The sequence below is a fragment of the Haemaphysalis longicornis genome, unplaced genomic scaffold (assembly GCF_048455015.1).
Source record: "Haemaphysalis longicornis isolate Haplotype H1 unplaced genomic scaffold, Haemaphysalis longicornis Haplotype H1 scaffold_9, whole genome shotgun sequence".
Classification (NCBI taxonomy): Eukaryota; Metazoa; Arthropoda; class Arachnida; order Ixodida; family Ixodidae; genus Haemaphysalis; species Haemaphysalis longicornis.
In genome coordinates this window covers 33,756,385-33,779,444 of record NW_027526460.1, presented here as the reverse complement: position 1 = coordinate 33,779,444, position 23,060 = coordinate 33,756,385, and the positions used below count along the sequence as shown (strand labels likewise).

The following is a 23,060-nucleotide window of genomic DNA, read 5'->3' as shown; positions in this document are numbered from 1 at the left end:
GGTAAATTGGAACGCACCCTCTGTGAAACATTTGGTATGCTCAACAAACAGGGTCACATAGGACAATGTCGCTTGTGCCAATCGGCCAGAGTCGTGTGAGGCAACCCCAAAGCGCTGGACTGCTGTGCAGCTATAACAAGCATAGTGCACGCAGTGCCAACAGCAGTATGCACTGGGGTGAATTAACACTGGGGTGTTAATTTACCATTGTTTACTTTCTTTGCCCCACCATTCTTACTGCTATAAAATGAACATGCATTACATTTAAGCGAAAATAGCTCTTTCTGCAAGCTTATAAGCCCCACCTAACTTGCGTTTGCTATTGCCAGCCTCAGCCAATCGCACAGTTGTGCATATTACGTCATGGTTATAGTGCAGGAAATGAGCTAGTGAATCACATGGCCATTCCTTTTTTTTTTCCTAATTATGTATATAGCCTTTCTGAGCAAAGTTTAGGTTAAAAGTGGTGCAAGTATGATTCTAACGTAGCAATCTTTCGAATGAACCGAACTTGTGTTTTGTTTGAATGGCCCCTGTAAGACAAGTCCATCAATTCACGCAGCCCAATGGTTTTTTTGAATATTTCGGACTTTTTGCTTCAGAAAAGCTTTTTGTTTAATCTGACTTTTCCTTACGGTTCTCGGCAATGCCTGTGGTGTCAAGCATGTGAGCTTAACTGTGTGTGAATTGGTTCCTTAAAAAATTCGGGATCATTCTGAGAACACTTGTTAAACATTCAGCCACTTTCTCTTGCTTCAAGTTATTCATTCCAGCCTCGCATTGCTGTCTGGTAGCTCTCCAATAATATCACATGGCAGGGTTGCTTGACTTAGCTATGTGCCAAGACGCTATTATCGCACACTTCTAGAAGCCCCATGCTAGTTCGTTTTTAAAGCGAAACTTTCTATGCCTCACTGACGGCGTCATCTGTCCCAAGTAAAACGCACTGCAGGAAAGCCAACTTAACACAGTTTCACAAAATGATGATGATGATAAGCGAAGGCACATTAAACACTTCAAGGGGAAAAAAGGTTTTTTGTGGTTGAAATACAACCTGGGCCCCTCGCATTATGAAGCTGACGTCTGTTCTATTCACCATTCCAACACAGTTAAAAAAGTTTGGATTTTGGACTTTTACATTGACTCCGGGTTGCTTGGAAGAAAGCTCCACCTTTTAACCATTTTTCTCTTAATAAGAAAGTGCTTTGATTTTTTACATGGATAGATAATCAATTAGCGAAACCAAAAGTATGCTGCAGGCAAATGTAATAACCGTGGCCTACATGATAAGCATGTTACTCTATACAGCTAACAGTGCTGTAGCTGGATAAACCATGTCACACCCAAATGTGCGAATTTGGTGTTCTTTATTTGAAGACACCATGACGTCTGTGGGAAATGAAGCAGCAGAAGGTCAAAGGTCTCGTTATAACCAAACAGAATTTACCATTTGTTACCTTGTAATTGTCTCATTATTTCGAAAAACGCACTGAACTTGCAAAAGTTGTTTTAGTGGGCCACAAAATACTCAACACTATTCATAGGCAAACATGTTATAATCATACAGGAAAGTCCATTAAAATTAACATTGGTTATTGGGAAGTAACATGGAACCTGTCCTGCTGATGCCTCTCCTACACTGGTAGAGGAATTTGAAGGAATACAACGATGAAAGTGTGCGGTCCAATTTAATGGCTTGGTCTGTAGGCCCAGCAGTGGAGGTGGTGTGGTATGGTGCTGTGCGGTGTTCACCGGGAGAACTGCCTGTTCCTGCTGTCGGTGCCGACGGGAACAGGCTTGTAGATGACCGACTTCTCGCGCTTCTTGGGCGGAGCCCCCTCGTAGCCGTAGTTGGCTGCCCGGCCTTTCTTCCTGGGCCGCGCTTTGCTGCTGCCCACATCTGAGGGAAGACCGAGTTAAGGACACAGCACTCGCCACCCTGAGGCACAACAGCCTTAGGCTAGGATCTCACTTGCACCACTGAAAAGCAGCATTTTGTTTTTTGTTAACATTTCACTCAGGCTTATGTCAGTCCGGTGAGAATTCTCGAATGATCACTCGACCAAAGGGCATAAAAGAGACATTAGTGAAACATTTATACTGTGCAGTTAGGCATAAGAACAAAGACTAATGGGCACATGTCTGCTGCACCTAAGTACTGTATTTACTCATGTAACGAACCCACTCACGTAATGAACCCTCCCTCCACTTTTCTTTTGAGAATTTACTTTTCTGTCACTTTGGATAAAAAATGCAGCGGGAATATTTTTTTATATCGGCATGGTTGCTGATGCTGAAGATGATCACAGTAACTTGATATCATGCCACAGTACGTGCAGAAATGCTAAAAATACATTACTACATTACAACAAAAAGAAATCTGAACAGTAGCTAGAGACGTGAGCGCGAATGCTGTGGCTCACAATTAAAAAATTGCGTGCTTGCAGAGCGCCACCTGCTGAACACAAAATAAACCTTCTTGTGCCATAAAAACGTTGCTGCGTGCGAACAAAGCACAAAATGTACTCCGCACTCATTCCCTGCCCTTTGCTGTTCTGGCTGGTTTTGGCGGGGTGCGAACAAAGCACTAAACGTATTCCACACTCCTGCACTCTTGCTGTTCCGCGACTTCGCCATTACACTCCGTGGTTGTGTTGTTCAGCTGTGTTCCGACCTTTTTTTGTGCTCCTGGTGCACGCCGTACGATGGGCTAGTACATGAGCTACACAGCATTTTAGTGTTGACCCAGTGCATGTACGCTGCAGGCAAAAACAAGAGGTTTTTGGGCGGTGAACAGGGATCGCCGTGTGTTTCGTGGGCCCAAAGAAGGAAAGTTTCCCAGTGTCAGAAAAGAAATTTCGGAGTGCCTTGATGGCACGGAAGACTGTGCGCTGTGGGCCAACAATGAATGTAAAGCCACAAGCGACTTAATCGAAAAAGACAGCTCCTTGGCAAGCAGGGGGCCACTAGCATGTATGGAATAGAAACGAAATTTCATTACATATTTACCTACGTGTTTTTACGTAAATGGTAAGGCAACTTTATTGTATGAAATTTCAACTTTTAGAAATCTGTTGCAATTTTTCCTGCATAAGGAACCCTCCCCCCAGAGTCACAGCAAATTTTCTGGAAAAAAAGTGGGTTCATTACACGAGTAAATACGGTATGGTGGTTGAGAAAACTGCAATTATTAATGATGTGGGAACTCTGATAGAGTATCATATATTGAATACATGATTTCCTCTTTACCTTCAGGCGGTAATTTACAGCTAATCAGAAAAATACCCACGCCTAACCAAGAGTGGAGAAAAAGGGACCCAAGCAGAGACAAGAATGACAGGATATTCATTCCTTTAGCGACCCACAATGCCCTGATTCAAGTCCATGCTAAAGCTGTTGATCCCTATATTAAAGAAATATGCAATTGCATGTACTGCCATATCTTTCAAGGCACAGTTCTTATGCACCCATTTCTGCCTTGAGCAACGTCGGCATAGCCAACCGGCACGAGCAGCAGAGAGCTCAGCATGGAATAAAAGTAAAGCAACAGCGAAAAGAGGAATGGGAAGGAATGGTGTGAAGGGAAAAGAGAAAAAGTAGCCCAGAGAGAGCTTCGCTCTGTTTGTGTCAGCTGCTGTGAAAACGTGCCTTGCTGCCTCCAGTCGTGGTGACTCTACACGAGAGTTAGCGGTGCAAGACAGTGTTAAAAAAGAAGTGACACAAAATTTCAAAGCTGACATAACTAAGTAAAATGCTTCCTTTTTATCAGGAGATATCTCCCAGCAAGGTTCAACAGTAACCGCACAGTATAACACATTTTAAATCCACTTTTAATCTTTGCCCGCACGAAAAAGCCCAGAGCGGGCCAGAATGACATCTGCTCCTTGCCCCAAACTGCCGATGTCGGGGCTCCCGTTACGTGGCCGACGCACTGGCTGCAGTTGGCACGCGCTGCTACGCCATGTGTATCACGCCATGGCTTTGGGACTGACGTCATGCTGCCCGGGCGTGCGGGGATGGTAAAAACGTCGGCCGGTAAGCGCGCATGCCCTCGCTTGCGTGAGTGTCCAGACGTCAGGGGCACCCTCCTGTCATGGCAGCCGCTCAGCGTTCGTTTTGTTGAAACCGAAACTGACACGAATAAACGACGCCGTAAGTGATTGTTTATGCTGCGATCAACCCCCTAATGTGCCATTCTATGATTAGTGGGCTGGTAGGCACCCATAGCTGGGAAGAAAACGTAACACCAAAATTTTGCGTCAGTATTCCTTTAAAAATAAGACTGCCAAGTCTCTATTTCAGGACAAAAGTGTCACCGTGATAGCTGAATGCAGAACTGAAAGTTGCTCTCAAACGTTCACATATGAAGGGTTGGGCTACCTAATGGATATTCACAGTAAAAGAATAGCCCAGCAGAAGTCACGGCTTGGAGAAAGACATGTTGCAATGCAACGCTGAGCATTGCACCTGTCTTGGTGCTTTTAACTCTATTGCACCATGTTCTGTCTCCTGTTTATAGCATTTCTTGCACCTAGGCACTCGTTCAATGAAAGGATACGCAGGTCGATGTTTGGAGGCACCAGAAAGCCAAAGGACTTGGCCACCTGGATCAGGTCCAGAGTGTTGACATCGAAGATGGACTTGAGATGGTGGGAGTCATAGGCGCGCACGTACGACTTGTACGCCTCTTTGGCCGACATGTGTAGGTAGTAGTTCTGCGAGATGAGCTTCTCCAGCTGCACACAACAGAGGTGAGGGTGTAATAAGTTAGACAGTCACTCGTTCCATACTGGTTTTTCCCAAGGCACATACACACAGCCAAATAGCCTTTTTTTCAGTAGTATGCCCCTTTCACAGCAGAGCCGTTATACACTAACTTCCCCATATGGAAAAAGCTGCTACACTCCTCCCCAGTTTGGCACACTCGCTCTCTACGGCTACCTGTTTGCCTCTTGCACTTCATATTTTGATACAAGAAGCTGTATACTGCATCACAAGGAATGTCTTTCCAGCAATGCATTTGTGCTTACAAGCGAAGCTGACTTTAATTAAGGGGGCAGTGTAAGCTTGGGTCTTGCAAGCTGGCCTTCCCACACTGTGTGTTGCACAGTGACATGGACTCGTAAAGAAAAAGAAAAAAAAAGGAAGACAATTAGGCCACAGACACCAGGCGTAAGCATGACTCTCTTCCGGATCCCAATACCATGAGGTGGAAAATGCCAGACGGCAGCATGGCTACAATCCCGCTGACCGCTTCCCCAGCGACAGCACAATGTGAGCGGGAGCTTTTGGACACCCAATAACCACAGGTCATCCACCTCCACAGAGTGGATTTTTTGTATCGGCCTTTTGCACCGTGCAAAAATGAGAAGTATACTGTACTCAAGCACCAGGAGCTGTCAGCCCTCACCTGCAATTCCCTTCCCTTCACTTCGGACACTGAGCACAACTGAACACTGTTCCAAGCCTCCTCCTCCTCCAGCTCACCTGTGGCTGGATGTTGGCGATCTTGGCCCAGGAGAACTCGAACTCCTGCAGGGGAACCTTGGCCACCTTGAGGTAGCGCAGGAAGCCCACCTCTTCGGGCCGCAGGATCAGAAGCGCATGGCCGCGCCCGCCTTCCCCTCGAGCCGTCCGGCCCACCCGGTGGATGTACTCCTGCGCAAACAAAGAACACCCAAACACACACGTTAAAGGCGCAATGAAGACAAAAGATGAGTGGGGTGACAAAAGACTGCTTTGTCCCGATAACGACGACACTAATTCTATAGCAAACTTCAAACAGTTAATAGGGATAGTCAGGAAATAGCGGAAGCAGTGGTAGCCCACCCGGCAATTTCTCTATGACGTCACAGAACCATGCTTGTGTGACTGGCGGCCACCCACCTAAGCCCCCATGAAGAAACATGACCGGGCAGTTGCAGTGGGGCTTCTATAGTCCATACCACAAGCTGCATACAGCACTGTGGAGGCTACATTGTTGTCAATAGAGCGCCCACTGAGGGCGCCTAACTCACCGTGAAGGAAAGTGACAATAGGCACCGGCCGAGAGGGGAGACGAAAAGGTCCTTTCAAAACCCCCTTTGCGGTGAGTTAGGTGCCCTCAGTGGATGCTCTATTAACAACAATGTAGCCTCCATAGTGCTGCATGCAGCTTGTGGTATGGACTATGGTTCTGTTTGATGGTATCACTTGAATGCTAACGTTCAGTCAACACTCTGATAAACATGCTTTTAAAAAGCGCTGGCCCATATTACGTCACTGTAGCATTAAATTTGAAAATTTTCAATATTTCTTGCATTTTTGCAGTTAGAAAAAAAAAAACGTATTCCATAGCTGTAATGAAGCTGAGTGAGCTACCAAAGGCTAGTTCTTGTATTTTGTCTTCATGGCCTCTGTAAGGCCAAGATTGCAAAAATTGTCAAGTCCCTGTGGACTGGACGTACAGGCACTTCTTCAAGGCACTGCTCTTGAAGTCAGCCCTCCAGTATCCTTCGCGTTTCAAAAAGCCTGCTGTCACCATAGGGTTTCATATTAATATATACTAGAGGGAAATCTGGCGCTGCATTCGCGGGCCGCCGTGGGCGGCGCCATTGAAGCTAGCGACGTTCCTCGCCTCCTTGGCTCGGTTAGCCACATGGCTTCTTTTTCGTCTCGAAGTCAAAAGGGGTAACATTGTTTTTTGTTTATCTTTCATGAAGCTTCTAAATAATCCCTGACAAATAAATCTTTCTGAAGCTTTAATTTTATAATAACAGAACAAATTCGATTACTTTTCTGCAGTAATATTGTTGCATTTTTGCAGCCAAAGCCAACTTTTACGCCTGTTCGTGAGCCATACCAAGGACAAGTGGAACGTGCCTACCCGGTACATGACGGCACGCTCGCTTAAGCGCGGCTCCCCTAGACAGTGGCGCCAAATTTCCCTCTAGTATATATTAGTATGAAACTCTATGGCTGTCACACCTCCATACAAGACTCTCGGGACATTCTCACTTGGCCATCATTGCCTTTGCTCCTGCACAAACTCTCTGCTACCCACAGGTGTTAAATTTCATACTTTCCTTGTTTCCCCATTTCTGTTCACACTTCTTGATTTTACACTCCTCTTCACAGCAATTGGAGATTTCATAAACGTTTCCTTCTGCACAGCATTTCACACTCGCCCTGTCTTTTATTCACTGGTGCAGGCTTCTTCTTCAGCTCATTTTAGTGCACTTTCTCTTCTACTGTTACGGCAAAGTAAAAACCACCACCACCCATGTAGAAGTCCATTTTGAAAACTTCATCAAAGCATCAACATGCTGTTAAAAAAAAAAAAAAAAGATTGTGTTCTACCACAGCCCCATCCCGTTGCCCGACGAGCCAAGTGACATGTCGGCCACAAAGCAAAATATCAACAAGCATCAATGACACCGTCATCACCACATCTACAAAGCACCAAACTATGCCACAAAACGGGGTGCATCTCAGAACAAAGCGAAGCTGTCCCTCCACACCTTGGGGTCATCAGGCGGGTCGTACTGGACAATCCAGTCGACCTCGGGAATGTCGAGGCCCCTGGCGGCGACGTCAGTGCAAAGCAGGATTCCGGTTTCTGCATTGCAGAACTGGAAGAAGGTTGTCGTCCGCTTCGCCTGCTTCTGCTTTCCCTGCAAATGCAACAAAATGCTCTCAGGAACTCCTGTTCAAAAGCACGATTGCCAAACACACTCTATCCCACACTTGTCAGATAGAAAGAGGAGAATGGCCATGTGTCGCCGCTTACGTGGATGCTCATGACCGGCAGGTCAATGTAGTTGAGCAACTCGTGGTGGTACTTCACCGACAGGCACGAGCTGAAGAACACCATCACTTTCTTCTTCCGGTTCTTCTTGAGGAAGGTGAACAGCAGGAGGAACCGCTTGTCTGAGGGACACACCACGTAACCCTGGGGGAAAGAAGAGGACACCCGCAAGGATGACAATACTACAGGCCGCACAGCGGAACACAACACTCCAAAAGAAAAATTAGTTCAGAGTGTGCTGCTTGTTCAAATGGGGTGCTCCAGTTCCGTAGCCTGTAAGTATGAAACCATTGTTCTTTAGTTTGAACCTACTATACTGTTAAAACCCGATCTCACGAAGTCACCACGAACTGTTTCGTCAAATCGAGAACTTCGTAAAATCAGGACTGTCATTTTACAAGCAGTTGATTCCATAAATTTGATGTCTAAAGGAAGGCGCATCCCAGCAGCCACCATGACATCGTAATTGCGGGGGCTGCAGTGCTCACCAGCCGATAATTTAGCAATGAGCTTGAAGTCCACGGTGAAAATAATAATAAAACACTAGGGGCTCTGCGGGAAAGGAATTTATTTCCTGGAAAAAAAAAAAAAAAAAGCTTGGGATTTTTGCTTGCAAACGCCTTGTTAGCATTTGTCGGAACAACTTTTCGTAGCATGCAAGCATGTTCAATCCCCAACAAAGCACCTGAGCAAGTCAGCAGCGCCCATAACCTGGCCTGGAGTGGGCACAGGAGCTTCAACAGTTTCTGGGTTGTCAGCAACTTCCGACACCTTTTGTGTGCCGGAAACTAAATGTGTGATTTCTTCACTGTTCAAAACCTCCGTCCTGTCGGTGTCTGCATCGGTGCTCAGATAGCCGTGGAAGCTCAGATCTGCTGCCACCTCGTTAAGCAGATGAAGCTGTTCCCAGGAACTGGGTGCAATTTCTCCTTCTTGTTCATGTTGAGGGTTTGTGGAACTCAAAATATTTTGTTAATCAGGAATATGGCACTAAATATATTTCGTTAGTTCGAGTTCAGAAAATAATTTAGCCGTATAGGAACCTGCGGGGGAATCCGAATTTGTTCATTAAGTCAGGGAATTCATAACATTGGGTTTCGTTAGATTGAGTTTTGACTGAATAACATACCATATTTACTCGCATAATTCCCCCCTCCCCCTCTCCATACACACACTGCAATTCTTGAGGATTTACTTTCTTGTTACCTTGCATAAAAATGCAGCAGAAATAGAAAAGGTATTGTTCCATATTTTTTTATCTCGGTGTGGTTGCTGATGCCATGGACGATCGCAGTAACTTCATATCACGCCACAGCACAAGCAGAAACACTAAAAATGCATTATAACCAAAATAAATCTCTACAGTAGCCGGAGACATGAGCACGAATGCTGTGGCTCACAATTTGAAAATTGTGCTCTGCAAGAGTGCCCCCTGCTGAACACAAAACAAACGAACCTTGTGTATTGGCGGTGAGTTAACGGAGCACAATCACAATCACTTTACACAATCACAAGCCAAGCCGTCAGCAACATTGGCAGGGCACATTGCTCTTCACTGAAAGGATATTATATTCTTTGGCAGCGACTCCAGTTAACAAATGTTCTGCAGAAGTATGCACTGCAACTTGGTTATCGTTCGTATCTGAAGCTCATTACTTGCTGCAGACAAAGCCAGAAATATTGGGTGACACGGCCTTGTCACAAAATTGATTGCGCTCCCACAGCTCGAATAAGCAAGCCATGTGAATAAATGAAAGCACACTCCCAAAAGCCAGTCCCTGATTGCACTGAGCCCAAGGGAAGCAGGAAATGCAAGCACCACGCTATGAAAAGTCAGTCCCACCTGTTCCAGGCCCTCCACTGTGGCCTTCTCCTTCTGCTCGTCGAGACCAATGTAGAGCGGCTCGGTCTTGAGCGCCACTTTCACCAGGTCTTCTGTTTTCTTGGTCAGTGTTGCACTGAACAGCATTGTCTGCCTCCGTTCTGCAAAGGCAGGACATACAGGCATGGCTGTGATCGGCAAGTGTCGCTCCTTTGTCTGTTCCCTACAAAATTACTTCACTGCCCGGGTCCCGAAGGTGGATATTTAGTTTCCCAAGCACCGTGTGATGTGGACGAACAAAATAGAAGGGTCATAAAAGGACAATGAATTTGCCTTCAGAAACCCGTAAACAGCTGTTAGTGGACAAGCCGTTTTGTCTAATACTAAATACGGCTCAAATACAACTTCTTATGAAGAGATGCCACAAGCTTTGCTTTTGTTCTTTTATTCACTTCCTTTCATCGAAAAGAAGGGGGTGGGGAACAAGTGAAGACTACAAACTCCTTAAAAAAAGTTCCCCCAAACGACCTCATCCATATTCTCTAAAGTGGCAATATCCGATCACTATTTTCATGAAATAATAAAAAAAAAGGGTTCAAATTTTGGGGTTTTGCACGCCGAAGCAGCACCTGGGCTTTAAGGCGCGCTGTAGTGGAGGGCTAGGGATTAACTTCCACAACCTCGAGATCTGTAACATGCACTGGAATCTTGACATACAGGTGTTTCTCACCTCCATCAAAAGAAAACAACCGCCGCAGCCAGGATCAAACCTAAGTCCTTAGGCTCAGCAGCACAACACCTCAGCCACCACAACAGGCGATTGAAAAATGTTGTCAACACCCAAAAGAATACTCTTCCAACCAAGGGACTGCTCTTATTTCGACAGCGCTGCCTCACTTGGTGCAAACACACCCCTGGCACTCCAGCTCAGCTTCTTATAGATCCAATTTCAAGGCCACATTGCAAGTCTATGGTGATGACAACTGCAAGAGCCACACATTCTCCTCACCAATGTTCTGTGGAGGAAAACGTCGAACCTCTGGCCCCTTGACATGCTCCTATGTACCCTCACACGGATACCTCGTACAGTGTGCAGTTGACATGGCACCCCGCCTGGGCAACTTCATCAGCGAAGATAACGACTACAATGTCACCATGAGCAGAAAAAATGCCTGCGGCACTGGTATGTTGCATAACTAGTGCAACTTTTTAACACAAAAGTGTTTTATGCCGGGGTACACAAACCTCACCGACATCATATCCGTCACGGAAATGACTTCACCAGAAAATTCTCAATTGACGTGGCCGCGCTAGGATTCGACTTCATGATCACTCTGGCCGCAACGGGAGGTGTGAAATGCTCTGCCTACTGGGCCATGAAGTCAAGCCCGCATGGTTGTACAAATGCGCCTTATGGCCTTCCCTCTAACTGCTCCATTCAGGTGGTGCTGCCATCTAGGAGAGGCGACGCGAAGTAGTGCGTCACGACGCTAATGAACGCCGATAGTTGGCGCCTCGATAGGGCAGCGTATAGCAGCGTAAGCTGGTGTGTTTATCCGTCTGCCGAACTCGCAATATCGATGTCGCAACATCGACATCTTCATATCGATGCACAATAAACATTCAACTGCTCCTGTGAAAACACATTTCACTTTTGTTTTGCCGATTCCTATGAAAGAAGGATCAACCACATATTTTCTTCTTTTCCAAGCATCGCTATAGTTAACGGTAGCAAGGCATAACAAAGACAATGTCCAGTGACAAAAGAAGTGGAGAAAAGGATGACGAGCACGGTACAGCTTCTTACAAATTTCAATGCTGGAAATGCTCTAGTGGCATTTCCAAAAAGAAACACATTAAACATCGCCTGGTGGAATAGAAGTGAACTTGACTAGATGATGTGTAACTTGAAGAAAGTATGGCATGCAAAGCGCACACTCAGGGTATACACACAGCCTTGGATATCCCCTTTCTTTGCTCTTGTTAGTAACTTTTAATGCTGGACAATCCTTGAAGATTATCATACCTGCCAGGTTTGCCGGGATGGCATTAGGGAGATCTGACCGGAGGGGGGGTTGTAGCAACAACAGAATGGGTAACCTTACAGACTGTTTTTTATTAACTTACAACATAGCAGGAAATGAACTGTTTCTTTGTCCAAACTACCAACAAGCTACACCACTTAAGTGTTCGACGTGGCTGCCGCCGCCCCTTTCAGACAGTCCTGGAAATAGTACTGCAAGCGCAATACAAAACAGCAGGAACTGAACTGTTTTGTCCTTTCGTCTAAACTAACAACAAGCTACACCACTGGAGACTTGCTAAATCTTCAGAGCTGCCATCCAGAATGGCCGTGCTCGTGCGTACATGAAAGTGGCGGTGGCGCTGCGCTTCCATTAACAGTAAACTAACAATGGGACGAACAGGTTCACCGTCTGCGCACGGCCGACTACGTTTTTTAAGCACTTCACTGATAACGATGCCGATTGGTGTCGGGTTCAGGTATACCTCCGGCGCATTGTGGCCAGACTGGGAAAAAGATTTGGCCAAAGACGGGTGCGTTTTCGGGAGATTTTTGTTTCGGTCGTACAATCGTACTAAACCATGAAAATTCGGGAGTCTCCTGGAAAATTCGGGAAACCTGGCAGGTATGGATTATGCACCAGCTGACCAAAGTTCTTGTATTACATTCGGAGTCCACGCATGCTTAGATGAGAGCGGTTTCGCAGTGCAGCCCTCGAAAGCAGGACTTACTCGGAAGAAGCCGAAGGATCTGCTTCATCTCTTCCTCGAAGCCAATGTCAAGAATACGGTCCGCCTCGTCAATGATGAGGCACTGCAGGTTCTTGTACACAAACTCTGACGTGTTCTGGAAATTAAATGAGAAGAAACAATTTGATTTAACGCTCAGATAAGCCACTCTGAGGAGAACTACGTCATTGGAACTGCCCACATAGTGGCCTCAAAACTTGGATCCTCAGAATCTGGGGGCAAGGAGGATGCAAAGAGCTCAATGCTCATTTCTCCTTTCCCTTATTAACTGCTGTTCCAATGAACACTACCCCAACAGCACCGTGTAAAAAGGGCGAGAGGGGGGTGGGGGGGGCAGCGTGCGATATTTGGTTATAGGCATTACGTTTTTTTCCATTTTTTGGGTCCTCAGCAGAACTTCTTCCTAGTGCAATATACTTTTCAAATGATCCCCCACCATGAAGGCCCAACTTCTTACCCCATGTAATAATAAAAAAAAAAAAAAAAAAAAAAACCTCCCACAATCGTTTTTTGTTTGTTTGTTTGTTCTGTCATCGCTGGTATTGTTTTCCATTTTAAAATGAGAGTGCAGCTTTTCACTAAGCCTCTTCCGGGGTCCAAATCAGACATGTGACCATAGTGTGATTTTCCCTTGCTATTTTTTAACCATGCAATCGAAACTAGCATTTCATAATGGCACGATGCTGCCTCCCGATAAGAGGGAGAGAAAAAAAAAAGGCACGACAAAGCCACGTTGCACCTTTTAGTTATATGCCGTCCTTTCGAGAACCTGAACAAGGTGGATAAAACAGCTTGTCACCCCATGTCCAACCACTGAACCAGACATGTTATGTTTCACCCTCAGCTGATGTCTATCATATGACCAGAAGAAGCTATGAGAGTTATGCCAAAGAGAGGAAAGCAAAGTTGTTCACTTGATTAAAGCTTAGTATCTACGAGCCACGTTCTCAGCTTTAGAGACAAGATTTACACGTTTTATTAACGAGAAGAATAGGTTCAAACATGCCAATCCCCATGTACCATGCTTTTTGCCAATTTGGTGATGCTATCGATTCTGGCAAGTCCGTAGGATAGAACTTGGCTGATTGTGAACATGCTAAACCTACACAAATTGTGTGTGCAAACAAACAAAACCACAAAATAGATGAAAACCGAACTTTGGCTAAGTGAGACAGTAAACCACATTGCAAATGCATGTGACGTAACGGCGCTGCTGCAGCCGTGACGATTGCATGATGTTCTTTTTGTTTTCTCGTGCGCTTTTCCCAACAAATTAAGCTCCGAAATAACCCGATGCCTAAATGCAGCCGCGCATAAGAGTTCAACGAACACATTTCTGTATCCATTCCGTAAAGCTCTAAAGAGGCCCCACAACCCTGCAGATAAACATTTGCACTCTTTCCTTTGCACCCGGAAGCGCTGCGATAGCTCAGTTATTGCCAGCAGGGAGCGGCAGTGTGTGAGTTGCTTGTCGCAGCCGATTAGGCCTCCAGCTTCTGCTTTTGTAGAGACTTCCTTCACAATGGCCATCGAGAGCATTTATTGCAGCAACTGAAAGGCAGCCGACCAGTAACCACTATAGGCGGTATTCGTTGAAAAGTTTAGCGGTCAATTTCTTCGCTTGGAAACGCTGGTAACGGCCACAGACATGGCCGATGCGCCACAGACACGGCGCTGCTTGGGCCACTGCGGCTGCACGCCGAATTAAAAAAAAACATTGGCTTGCGTCATCTGCTCCGTTCCAATCCGATTCTAAACAGTGGCGTCAACAGAGATGTTATTAATCGCGCTCACATTGAACTCGAGGCAATACATTGCGTTCGCTGAGGTAGAGTTTGTAATGTGAAACAGTCATGTGTTTCACAGTCGTGCTTAGCATGGACAAGTACCGCCATCCCGCGGAGCCCAACGTAACGAGTGACGGCGCTCTCGCAGGGTTGGTTGCATGCAAGAGAAGAGGGGTGCCTGATCTGTGGGCCGTACGCACAATGTCGCCTAGCAACAGATGCTTGGCCACAGATATGGCAGCACGCACTTGGTTGCCTGCATGCATTCCACGCCATTGAATACCGGCTATACAGCTTCAATTATGTCGTTCTCGTGAGCGAACAATGCCCACAATAAGGAACAAAAAAAAAATCTTTTCACCCAGTTTTGAAGTTATTTTTCTCATCATCTAATCTTCATACTGTTTGCACTTATTGACTATGCTCTCAAACCATTTCACCTGATAAGATTCCTATGGGACTTACTAATCTATGACCCCAGGCCTGAGCAGCATCACACACCAATATGAGAAGTTTTACAAATCCATAGAAATGTTCCCAACGGCCTCAATTGCTTATTTTAGAAATGTGTCCTTTCTGTACTGAAACAAAGAAATGAAACTCTCACTTGCTGGAAGGCTAGTGCCATCTAGTGCAAACTAGCTAAACTAAAATGTGTTTCTTGCCTATTTTTTATTTCAGTAAACAAGTGACATTTTTTCTAAAACAAGCAAACGAGGCTGTTAGGAACATTGCTACGGATTTGCTAAACATTTCGTATTGGAGCAGGATGGTTTTTAAGCCCACAGGTGATGAAATAGTGGGTCCCATTTAACACTTTCCTGCCCACGCCTACTCAAATCGATAGTATACTATCGATGCTTTCAAGTTCAAGTTTTGACGTTTTTGCAATTCGAATTTGGCACTTTCCGAGTGTGCTCTCAGAGCTGGAGCCATCTACTAAGTAGTAGAGACACTTGCATCCTGTTTGGTTTGTTTTCCTGCACACCATAATTTTGTACATCGCCAGTGTCATGTGACGGGCACTCGGATGATACGGATATGCCGTCGACATTGCATGTTACGGCGCAACGGAAACACCGCATTTTTAGCGATTTGGACACATATGCATCACAGAAAACTCAAGGTTTTCTGCAATGCACATGCGGCCAATCTATGCTTCCCAAGTTCAAGGAACTACAGCAGAACGAAACCCACTAGTGCTAGAATTTTTTTTTTTTTGAAGGCAAGAAATTTTAGTTAGGCATTTAGTATTTGCAGGAGTTTTGCACTGATAGCACTGTATGCACAAAATGTATCTCTTAAATTTTTTCTCTGTGTTTTTTTCTGTGTGAAGCAACACCGGCATTTTTGGTTATTTCATTGTGTTTGTCCCAAAACTTTTCTGTACAGCTTTCTTTTTCTTCTTCTTCTTTTTTTTTTTCAAATAAGGATTTCTGTTTGAAACGATTACTACTGCAAAGGAAATTTACTCTTCTACAATTTGAAACCACACACTTGTATGTTGGATATTTTGTGCGAGCGGGAAAAAATTGTTTCTTAGACTACCCAAAATCACTGCTTTTCCAGTGGACAGTTAGCCAACTTGCATGCAAGGCAAACTCTGTGAAGCCAAGGCATGCAACCCCCGTACCAGGGGCGTAGCCAGGGGGGTGTTTTGGTGTCAGAACACACCTGGAAATTTTCTGAGCACGGCATACCCCCTCCACCCTGAGAGTGGCATCTTCTCATTCTCTCTCTCTCTTTATCTGGCAGCGTAAAACACCCCCTTTGAAAAATATTCCTGGCCACCCCACTGCCCCGCCGTACTGTACCTGCAGGTGGTCCAGCAGCCTTCCCGGGGTGGCCACGAGGAAGTTGACGCCCTTGGCCAGCTTGGCACCCTCCGATTGCCGGTTCGTGCCACCCATGATGAGCCCCAGGGTCTGGTTCTGGCCCTGCAGCAGTTCCTGCAGCACCCCGAAGGTCTGCATGGCCAGCTCCCGGGTGGGCGCAATCACCAGGGCGCCCGTGCCGTTGCGGGGCATGAACTTGAGCTTGCTCAGCAGCTCCACGGCCGGGATCAGGAAGGCCAGCGTCTTGCCACTGCCGGTCTTGGCCGCCGCCACCACGTCCCTGCCAACGTGCAAGGGGAGGAAGGCTCAAAACTACAACGTGCACCGGGGTGGTACAGTGGCCAAAGTTTCAAACTGGGCTGAAGCAGACACCTCTCATGTAGAGATGAAAAGCAAAAGCGCCTATGTACAACACGCGAGGTTTGTGTTAAAAGACCCCGGGCGGTTTAAGCTAACTCAAGCCCTCAACTTTAGCTTTAGCTTAACAATCCCCAAATCTAACTGTACCCTTTGCTTTCCCTTTTCGTTTTTTTTTGCCTGTTGACAAATGCTACAGCAGTGGTGCGAACTGATTGTGGCACTCCTCATAGCTTAGTTATGGCACTGACATAAAAAGAAAGCTTCAATCTCAGCACTTTGTATGTTTCTTGCTTGAACAGTTTTTTACACCAATGAATCGGCTCCCCCTGTTCAGCAGCCTTTCCAGCCACTGTTGCCAACTTTCTCCATTCAACACCCTCCCAATGTTTTGGGCATGCAAAAAGTTCAACTGACGGCAACACTTCATTTGGAAAAGGAGAACACAGACACTGCATCCTCTTGTTTTAGTAATTTTGACACTGCCACTGAGAGAAGCCAAAGTCTTTGACTGCCCTGTGAGAGGAGATATGTAGCCGCTCGGTCAGTTTGGCCTGTGACACTACTTGTCCAAAATGACCGAACACGAGTCACTCCCACGGGCACAAAACAGGAGTGAAAGCAACCTGCCTGGCACTGATGGGGAAGGGAAGGGGGGGGGGCATCGGATTAGTCAAAATAGAAGAAATGTAAAGAGATGGGCAGTCCAGTGATGAGAAGAGTGCAAACATTTAAAGCCAGCACTGTCACACATCGACTCACCGTCCCTCCAGCAAGTGCGGTATTGTCATGGCCTGGATCTCGGTCATCTGCGTGAAGCCCATGCTCTCAATAGCCTTCAGGGTGGCGTCTGCAACCTTGCCGCGCAGGGAACTGAACCGAGTGTCGGATAACACCCCGAAGCTTGTCCCTGGCACTGCCGCCATGCGCAAGAGACGAGACAGAGAGACAAAAACAGCATCAGTAACCATCTTCACGTAAACCACAAGACAGTCTTTATTAACCAACTAAAACTGCAATTCTGCCAAATACGCGGCTCCACAGAGCTTAAAGAAAATGATTTTGTAAAAACGAAACACCACCGTGTAGAGCTCATTGTGCTTTTCTTAAAAACAGCAGTTCAGTAAAGCTTGATGTTGGGCTAGTTGGTGTAACATGGTTTTGAAGGTATGTTGCGCTTGCTGTGAACACAGAGACGGGAACGGGAAAAAACATAGACTTTCCCGTGCCCGTCTCTATGTTCACAGCAAGCGCAACGTACCTTCAAAACCATTAAAAACAGCAGGCACGTTCAGATTAATAATGAAGCATACAGGAGCAGCAGCTCCTCATTGGAGGAGACAAAACCCTGCAAAAACACAGATTTTAATGCCATTTCAATCTGTGCCACTACAGGTTGGAAAAGTGAGCCAAGGCTTCTTGTGCATACAACTTCCTGTCACTGAACTAATACCCCTGTCACACGGGCACTTTCAATCGTTATTGAGTCAATCCGGATAGATCTCAATCCGGATCGGGCACTGCTACACGGCAGTTTCAATCGCGATGGAGCCTGATCCCACTCGAACTCAACCCTGGTTTCCCAAGTGTGATTCGGGATTCCAAGTGCGATCAGAAAAAAGCGGTGATTCTCATCCCCACTGATTAACGGCACAGAAGGTGACACCTTCAACTAACGCCACAAATTGTGTCAAAGAACTTAAATCAAACAAACGTGCGATAACATTTATACAGTGACACATACCTACGACCGCACAAAGTTACCAGACGCCGGCCGCGAAGTACATTTTTGGCACCGTCTGGCGTACATGAGCGCAACCGGTGCAACTTCTCAATCAGGATTGAAACCTGCCGTGTAGCAGCGGCGGTGCGTGGAACGCGCTCGAAAGGTCAATCGTGCTTCGCTTCAATCCGGATTGAAAGTGCCCGTGTGACGGGGGTATTAAACGTTCTATCACTGTTGAGAAATTTAGAAATTACACGGCGCAGAAATCACATAAAAAAAAGGGGGGATTTTAGCGTGGACTCAAACGTTGTCACAGACAAATAGGAAAACAAGGCAGCAAATTTTCCTCCATCTTTTAAAACTCAGCACCGCGAAACCACTTAAGAAACGTGCCTTCAACGAGGATTTTCTGTCTTTTTCACGAAGTTAGTATCAGACGTTTCAGTCATTAAAGGTAGATGTTAATAGAAGTTTGACGACACTCACAAGGCTCGGGCTCTGCTTCCGTCGTCTCTTCGGCGTGTTCGGCCTCTGTTTCGTCTTGATTAAATACGAGAAAAAGAGATCAGATTAAAGCCACGAAAGTACACACGACAGATAAGCAGATACAGACTCTTCCTTAACTCTTAAAATCTCCGAACCAGTTGGTCGGGAGCATAAATCTGCCTGTCAACAGTTCATTTTAGCCCAATCTCACAAGCACTCTAGCACAAACAGCTCCTATTAGCGAACTTAAACGCAAGAGGGAACAAATTGGGTAGCCGGCATCTTTGCGGCAAGAAAAGCTTTCGATCGCAAGGTATCGACTGCGCACAGAGAAGCGGTTTTGATGTAGGTGTCGTTTACCTTTCTGCTCCGCAGCCGTTTCAGCGGTGGGCTCATCTTGGCAGGGTTCTCCAGCGCCTTCGTCAACGTTGTCAGCAGTCTCTTCTTGCTTTTTCGATTTCACTTTTTTTTCTTTTGTAAGAGAACAAACGAAAAGACAAACAAACGCTGAGCTTTCAGCTGCTGTTCACAAAGTATGTCACGCCATACACGTGGTAATAAACTGACGGGAGCGGGCAGCCTACCTTGACGACATTCGTCCTCCAGCTCCTTCAGGGCTCGCAACTTCTTTCTGGTCTTCTGGCGCTTCTTGATCTTTCGCATGATGATCTGCTCGGGGATCGCCATCTCTCGAGCTGTTTAAAGTTGCGTTAACACAGATACCAAATTCCGCAAAATGACACGGACCGCGCAGTGCACCCCGACCACGATCACACGCAATGCGCAAAAGAGCGCTTCCTGACTTGTCTAATGTCGGATCGTCCTGGATCGTCTGCAGATCGTTCAATCAGCTAGCTCCAAACAAATTTAGCTGGCCAAGTCAAGCCAAGTAGTTTTCTTTTTTCTATGGCGCCGTCAGTGCGCAATTTTGAGTACTGCATTTAATCAGTGTTCAGATGAGCAAGTACGCGCACACAAGCATGTCCGATCAAACTTCGGTTCGTTCCCAATTGCAGCAAGCGCTCAGGCGATAGCCATCGATAATATGGCGCTCTCAGATTACGTTGTGCCCCCCTACTGGAACCCTGGCGACCCGCAAGTCGAAGCCCCTTCGAGCACTTCGATATCCGCAAATCTTGTCAAGGAATGGGAAAAGTACCTGAAAAGCCACGGTATTTCTACCGGCGAACGAACCTTGCTGTCAGAGCGGCTTTTACTGCGCGAAACGCTCTGGATGATGTCCGGCACGAAGGAACTATTCGTGTTCACATGGAACGGAAATGAATTCATCGTTAACGATAACTTCAAGTTGTCGCATGTGACCACTGGTACCGTAAAGACAGTCCTGGAGGAAATCTGCCGCTGTGCGTCCTACGTGGTGCATTTGAAAGAATTTATTTCATCAGTCTCCGGAGCCAAGTCTTCTACATTAACCGTAAAGGCATTTGCGAGCTCGGTCTTCGAGCAGCTACAACCCTACAGCAGGCGCATCGTGGAGCTGGAAAGAATGCTCATAGCACAGAAAGAGACACTGACGCTAGCAATGTTGCTTGAAGACGCAAAGCCCCACTTTGAGCGAGTCTGCCACATTTACAACATCTTTCGCTGTGCCGTGGTGACGGATTGCCCAGAAAACCGCGTCCAACAGACAGTGAAGCTGCTCAGTGCATTAGAGCATGCCTTGGAGAATGCGACTGTTGTGAACCAAAAAAATGTGCTGCCACAGACAGTATCGCTCTACCTAGACAGCGTGAAACCCTACATTGACTTCATCGACACGTTCAGCGGCAGCGGGATATTGCAGGATCCGTTCCAAGAGTTTCCGATCCGGCGCAACGAGGATGCCAAATTTTCGGAGGGCGCTGGAGTCAGTTATTGGAAGGATTCCCTCTGCGTCTGTGATCCAGGCTGTTCGGACACAGTTATAGGCCCACATTTAGCCCCAATCATATCGGCAGGCAAGTCAATGGAGCATCTGGTTCATGCCACAGAAAGCAGAAGGGCCGTTCTGCCGAGTAAACCGGGAACTCTGTACAGTTCCATCATCAGCAGCATTCGCAGCACAGGAAGCATACAAGAGAGCAAACATGCAATTCCAAAGCAATCTACAGGGTTAGCAAACGTGAAGGAAATACGGGAAGAATTGATCCAGTGGTCTCAAGAGGCCAAGTGTGAAGGGTTGATCGGCCTGCCACCCGAGCCCGCGTTGAGTGAGATCGATGTCAAGTGCCCCCTCTCGTGCACTCTGCTTCAGATTAAGCAAGCAGTTGGAAACGCTGTAGCAGAGAGGTGTTCGGAAAACAGTGCCAAGTTTATCCACTACCTGAAGTCAGGGTGCAATCTCGCCCAGCACATTGACGTCGTCCACAATCACTTCCTCATGTTTGCCGGCGACATCATGCACTCGTTCACGACCGAACTGTTCTCCAGACTCTTGTCAAGGTCTCCCGAGACCTGGCAAAACTTGTCCTTCTTGAGTTTTGCGCTGCAAGAAGCCCTGTCTTGGTACCATAGCCAAACGCCTCTCTTGAAAGGCCTCAGCATGAAGCTGAGAGAGAGCTCGCCCAAGCTATGGCTGGATGGGTTCGACAACGTTGTCCTCACATACAGCGTTGCGTGGCCAATTACGATTGTCTTGACCGACAAAACCCTCGCCCTTTACAACCGCATTTTTGTCTTCCTCTGCAAGGTTAAATGTGCCAAGTTTGCCCTTGAGGAACTCAGCTTCCACGATCTTTGCTGCAGAGCGGACACGCCTGCAATGAAGCAGACCGCCCATTCCCTCCAGCTCCTTAGGTTCGAGATCATCAGTTTCCTGATTGCCTTCCACAGCTGTCTTATGCAAGAAGCCCTTCATGGCAGCAAACTGGTCTTTGACGGGGATCTAGAGAGAGCCACGGACCTTGACACTGTGATAAAGTGCCACGAGGATTTTGTTGCCAAAGCGTTTCGCCAGTGCTTGTTGGGCGAGCCGCTCGTCGACCTGCAGGAGCCAATACTGACAATGCTAAAGCTGTGCATCAAGTTGCACGTTCTGTGGAACAAGGGCATCAAAAACATTCTTCCCGCGGAAGTGAAAAGCATTGAGGACAGCTTCCTGAACGCTCACATCAAGTTCAAGCATCTGGCCAAAATACGTGTGAACCGGGGGTATGCGGATTCATCCCAGCTTTTAACGTTTGCCATGAATTCGCAGTATTTACAGCCCGTCGTAGCGTGAGAGCGGTGGCTTTTGTTTTGTGCCTTGTGTTCACTACTTACTCTCTGTGTATATAACCGGTCCTTTTCATTTACAACTGCTGTCAGGTATTAATAAATGTGCTCGATTCAGTCAGTGATGGTGGGCCTGTTCTGCACAGCGTGTTGCTATACAGCAAGACGTCTAATCTCGATGGCTTTGTGGCACGCATTGTCATAGTGGACCCACGTGAGTGCAAATGGATGCAAGACTGGTGTCGTGGGACTCCAACGGCTGCATTACATGCATAGCATGTGCAGCACTGAGACACGAGTTACGCTGCTTCTTTCAAAACACAGTTCCTATTATTGCATGAGCAGTAGATAAGGCATGTCAGCAAAAATATTCGCTGTCAATCCATCCCTGAAAGATTGCGTGGCTGTGGTGCTCTCACTGCAGCTAACATAGCCGGGGGTGATGTCAAGTCGAAGTGTGGGCCGCCACCTGCCTCAACTGATGCAATCGTAATGCAGTCTTGATGGGCCCCCGATATCCCCACTTGTATGTACACTCGGACCTCGTTATAATGAAGTAGTATCGAGAAGGCAAATTAGTTCGCTACAACTGACATTCGTTGCAACAGTAGAGGTAAAAATCGGCTATAACAAATCGACAATCTGGCTCGCACAAAAATACTTGATACCAAAGTGCATTTTTTAAGGCTTCAAGTCCACTACAAACAAGGTAACCCTTACCTTTCTCCTTGTTGCATTTCAAGCTCAATGAACCGGAACATGAGTACGTGAAATTACAACAGAACAAGGTTCACTTGGCAGAACAAGCCTGCATCCTTATTTATTTGATGAAGGATGTGATCTTTGTCTGGTGGCTACTCACAACACTGAGCAGGATGAAGTTTTCCACGGTGTCTACGAACAAAAGAGCCTGTATACTTCTGCAGTTTCGAACTAGGGGGGTTTTTACAAGTAGCTTCTCAGCCTCTTAGCCAAATGTTTCTTCGTTATATCCGACATCGCGCGCAACTCTCCCTAGTTTCAGTATCATTATAAAAGAATAAGTGTCATTGAAATAGGGCCTGACCAACCAAAGTTTGTATTTAGTTCACTATAGCCAATATTTCGCTATGTCAGTGTTCTTTATAACGAGGTTCAACTGTATTGGGAAGTAGAGTGTGCAGTCAGGTTGGGGTGGCAAATGAGGGAGGAATGAAAATGATGGCGACGAAATGCTGTTACTGGTGGACAACAGCAGGAATGACAGTGCTAAAACAAGCGAACATGACCACTGGGA

At 46.5% G+C, this 23,060-nt stretch overlaps 2 protein-coding genes across 2 annotated transcripts; one reads left to right on the top strand and one right to left on the bottom strand.

Moving 5' to 3' along the window:
- Positions 1 to 1,671: 1,671 nt before the first annotated feature.
- On the bottom strand, positions 1,672 to 19,373 carry LOC144152683 (uncharacterized). Its single transcript, XM_077684065.1, has 12 exons — positions 19,156 to 19,373; positions 18,932 to 19,042; positions 18,572 to 18,625; positions 17,122 to 17,275; positions 15,982 to 16,282; positions 12,363 to 12,477; positions 9,630 to 9,769; positions 7,769 to 7,930; positions 7,500 to 7,652; positions 5,488 to 5,658; positions 4,559 to 4,736; positions 1,672 to 1,900 (listed from the first exon to the last, which is right to left on the bottom strand). Exons 1-12 carry the CDS (start codon positions 19,256 to 19,258, stop codon positions 1,749 to 1,751), a joined length of 1,794 nt encoding a protein of 597 aa, XP_077540191.1. The 5' UTR covers positions 19,259 to 19,373; the 3' UTR covers positions 1,672 to 1,748.
- An 88-nt stretch (positions 19,374 to 19,461) lies between these two features.
- Positions 19,462 to 21,905, top strand: LOC144152682 (gamma-tubulin complex component 5-like). The gene has a single exon (XM_077684064.1). It carries the CDS (start codon positions 19,617 to 19,619, stop codon positions 21,789 to 21,791), a length of 2,175 nt encoding a protein of 724 aa, XP_077540190.1. The 5' UTR covers positions 19,462 to 19,616; the 3' UTR covers positions 21,792 to 21,905.
- Positions 21,906 to 23,060: the final 1,155 nt, after the last annotated feature.

Bases quoted from the DNA above. Each gene is read 5' to 3' on its own strand.
- LOC144152683 (XM_077684065.1), bottom strand. From the start codon at position 19,258: ATGGCGATCCCCGAGCAGATCATCATGCGAAAGATCAAGAAGCGCCAG. The intron at 17,276-18,571 runs GTGAGTGTCGTC...GCATGGCGGCAG, and splicing joins GGAAGCAGAGCCCGAGCCTT to TGCCAGGGACAAGCTTCGGG. The intron at 12,478-15,981 runs GTACAGTACGGC...TTTAATTTCCAG, and splicing joins GGCTGCTGGACCACCTGCAG to AACACGTCAGAGTTTGTGTA.
- LOC144152682 (XM_077684064.1), top strand. From the start codon at position 19,617: ATGGCGCTCTCAGATTACGTTGTGCCCCCCTACTGGAACCCTGGCGAC.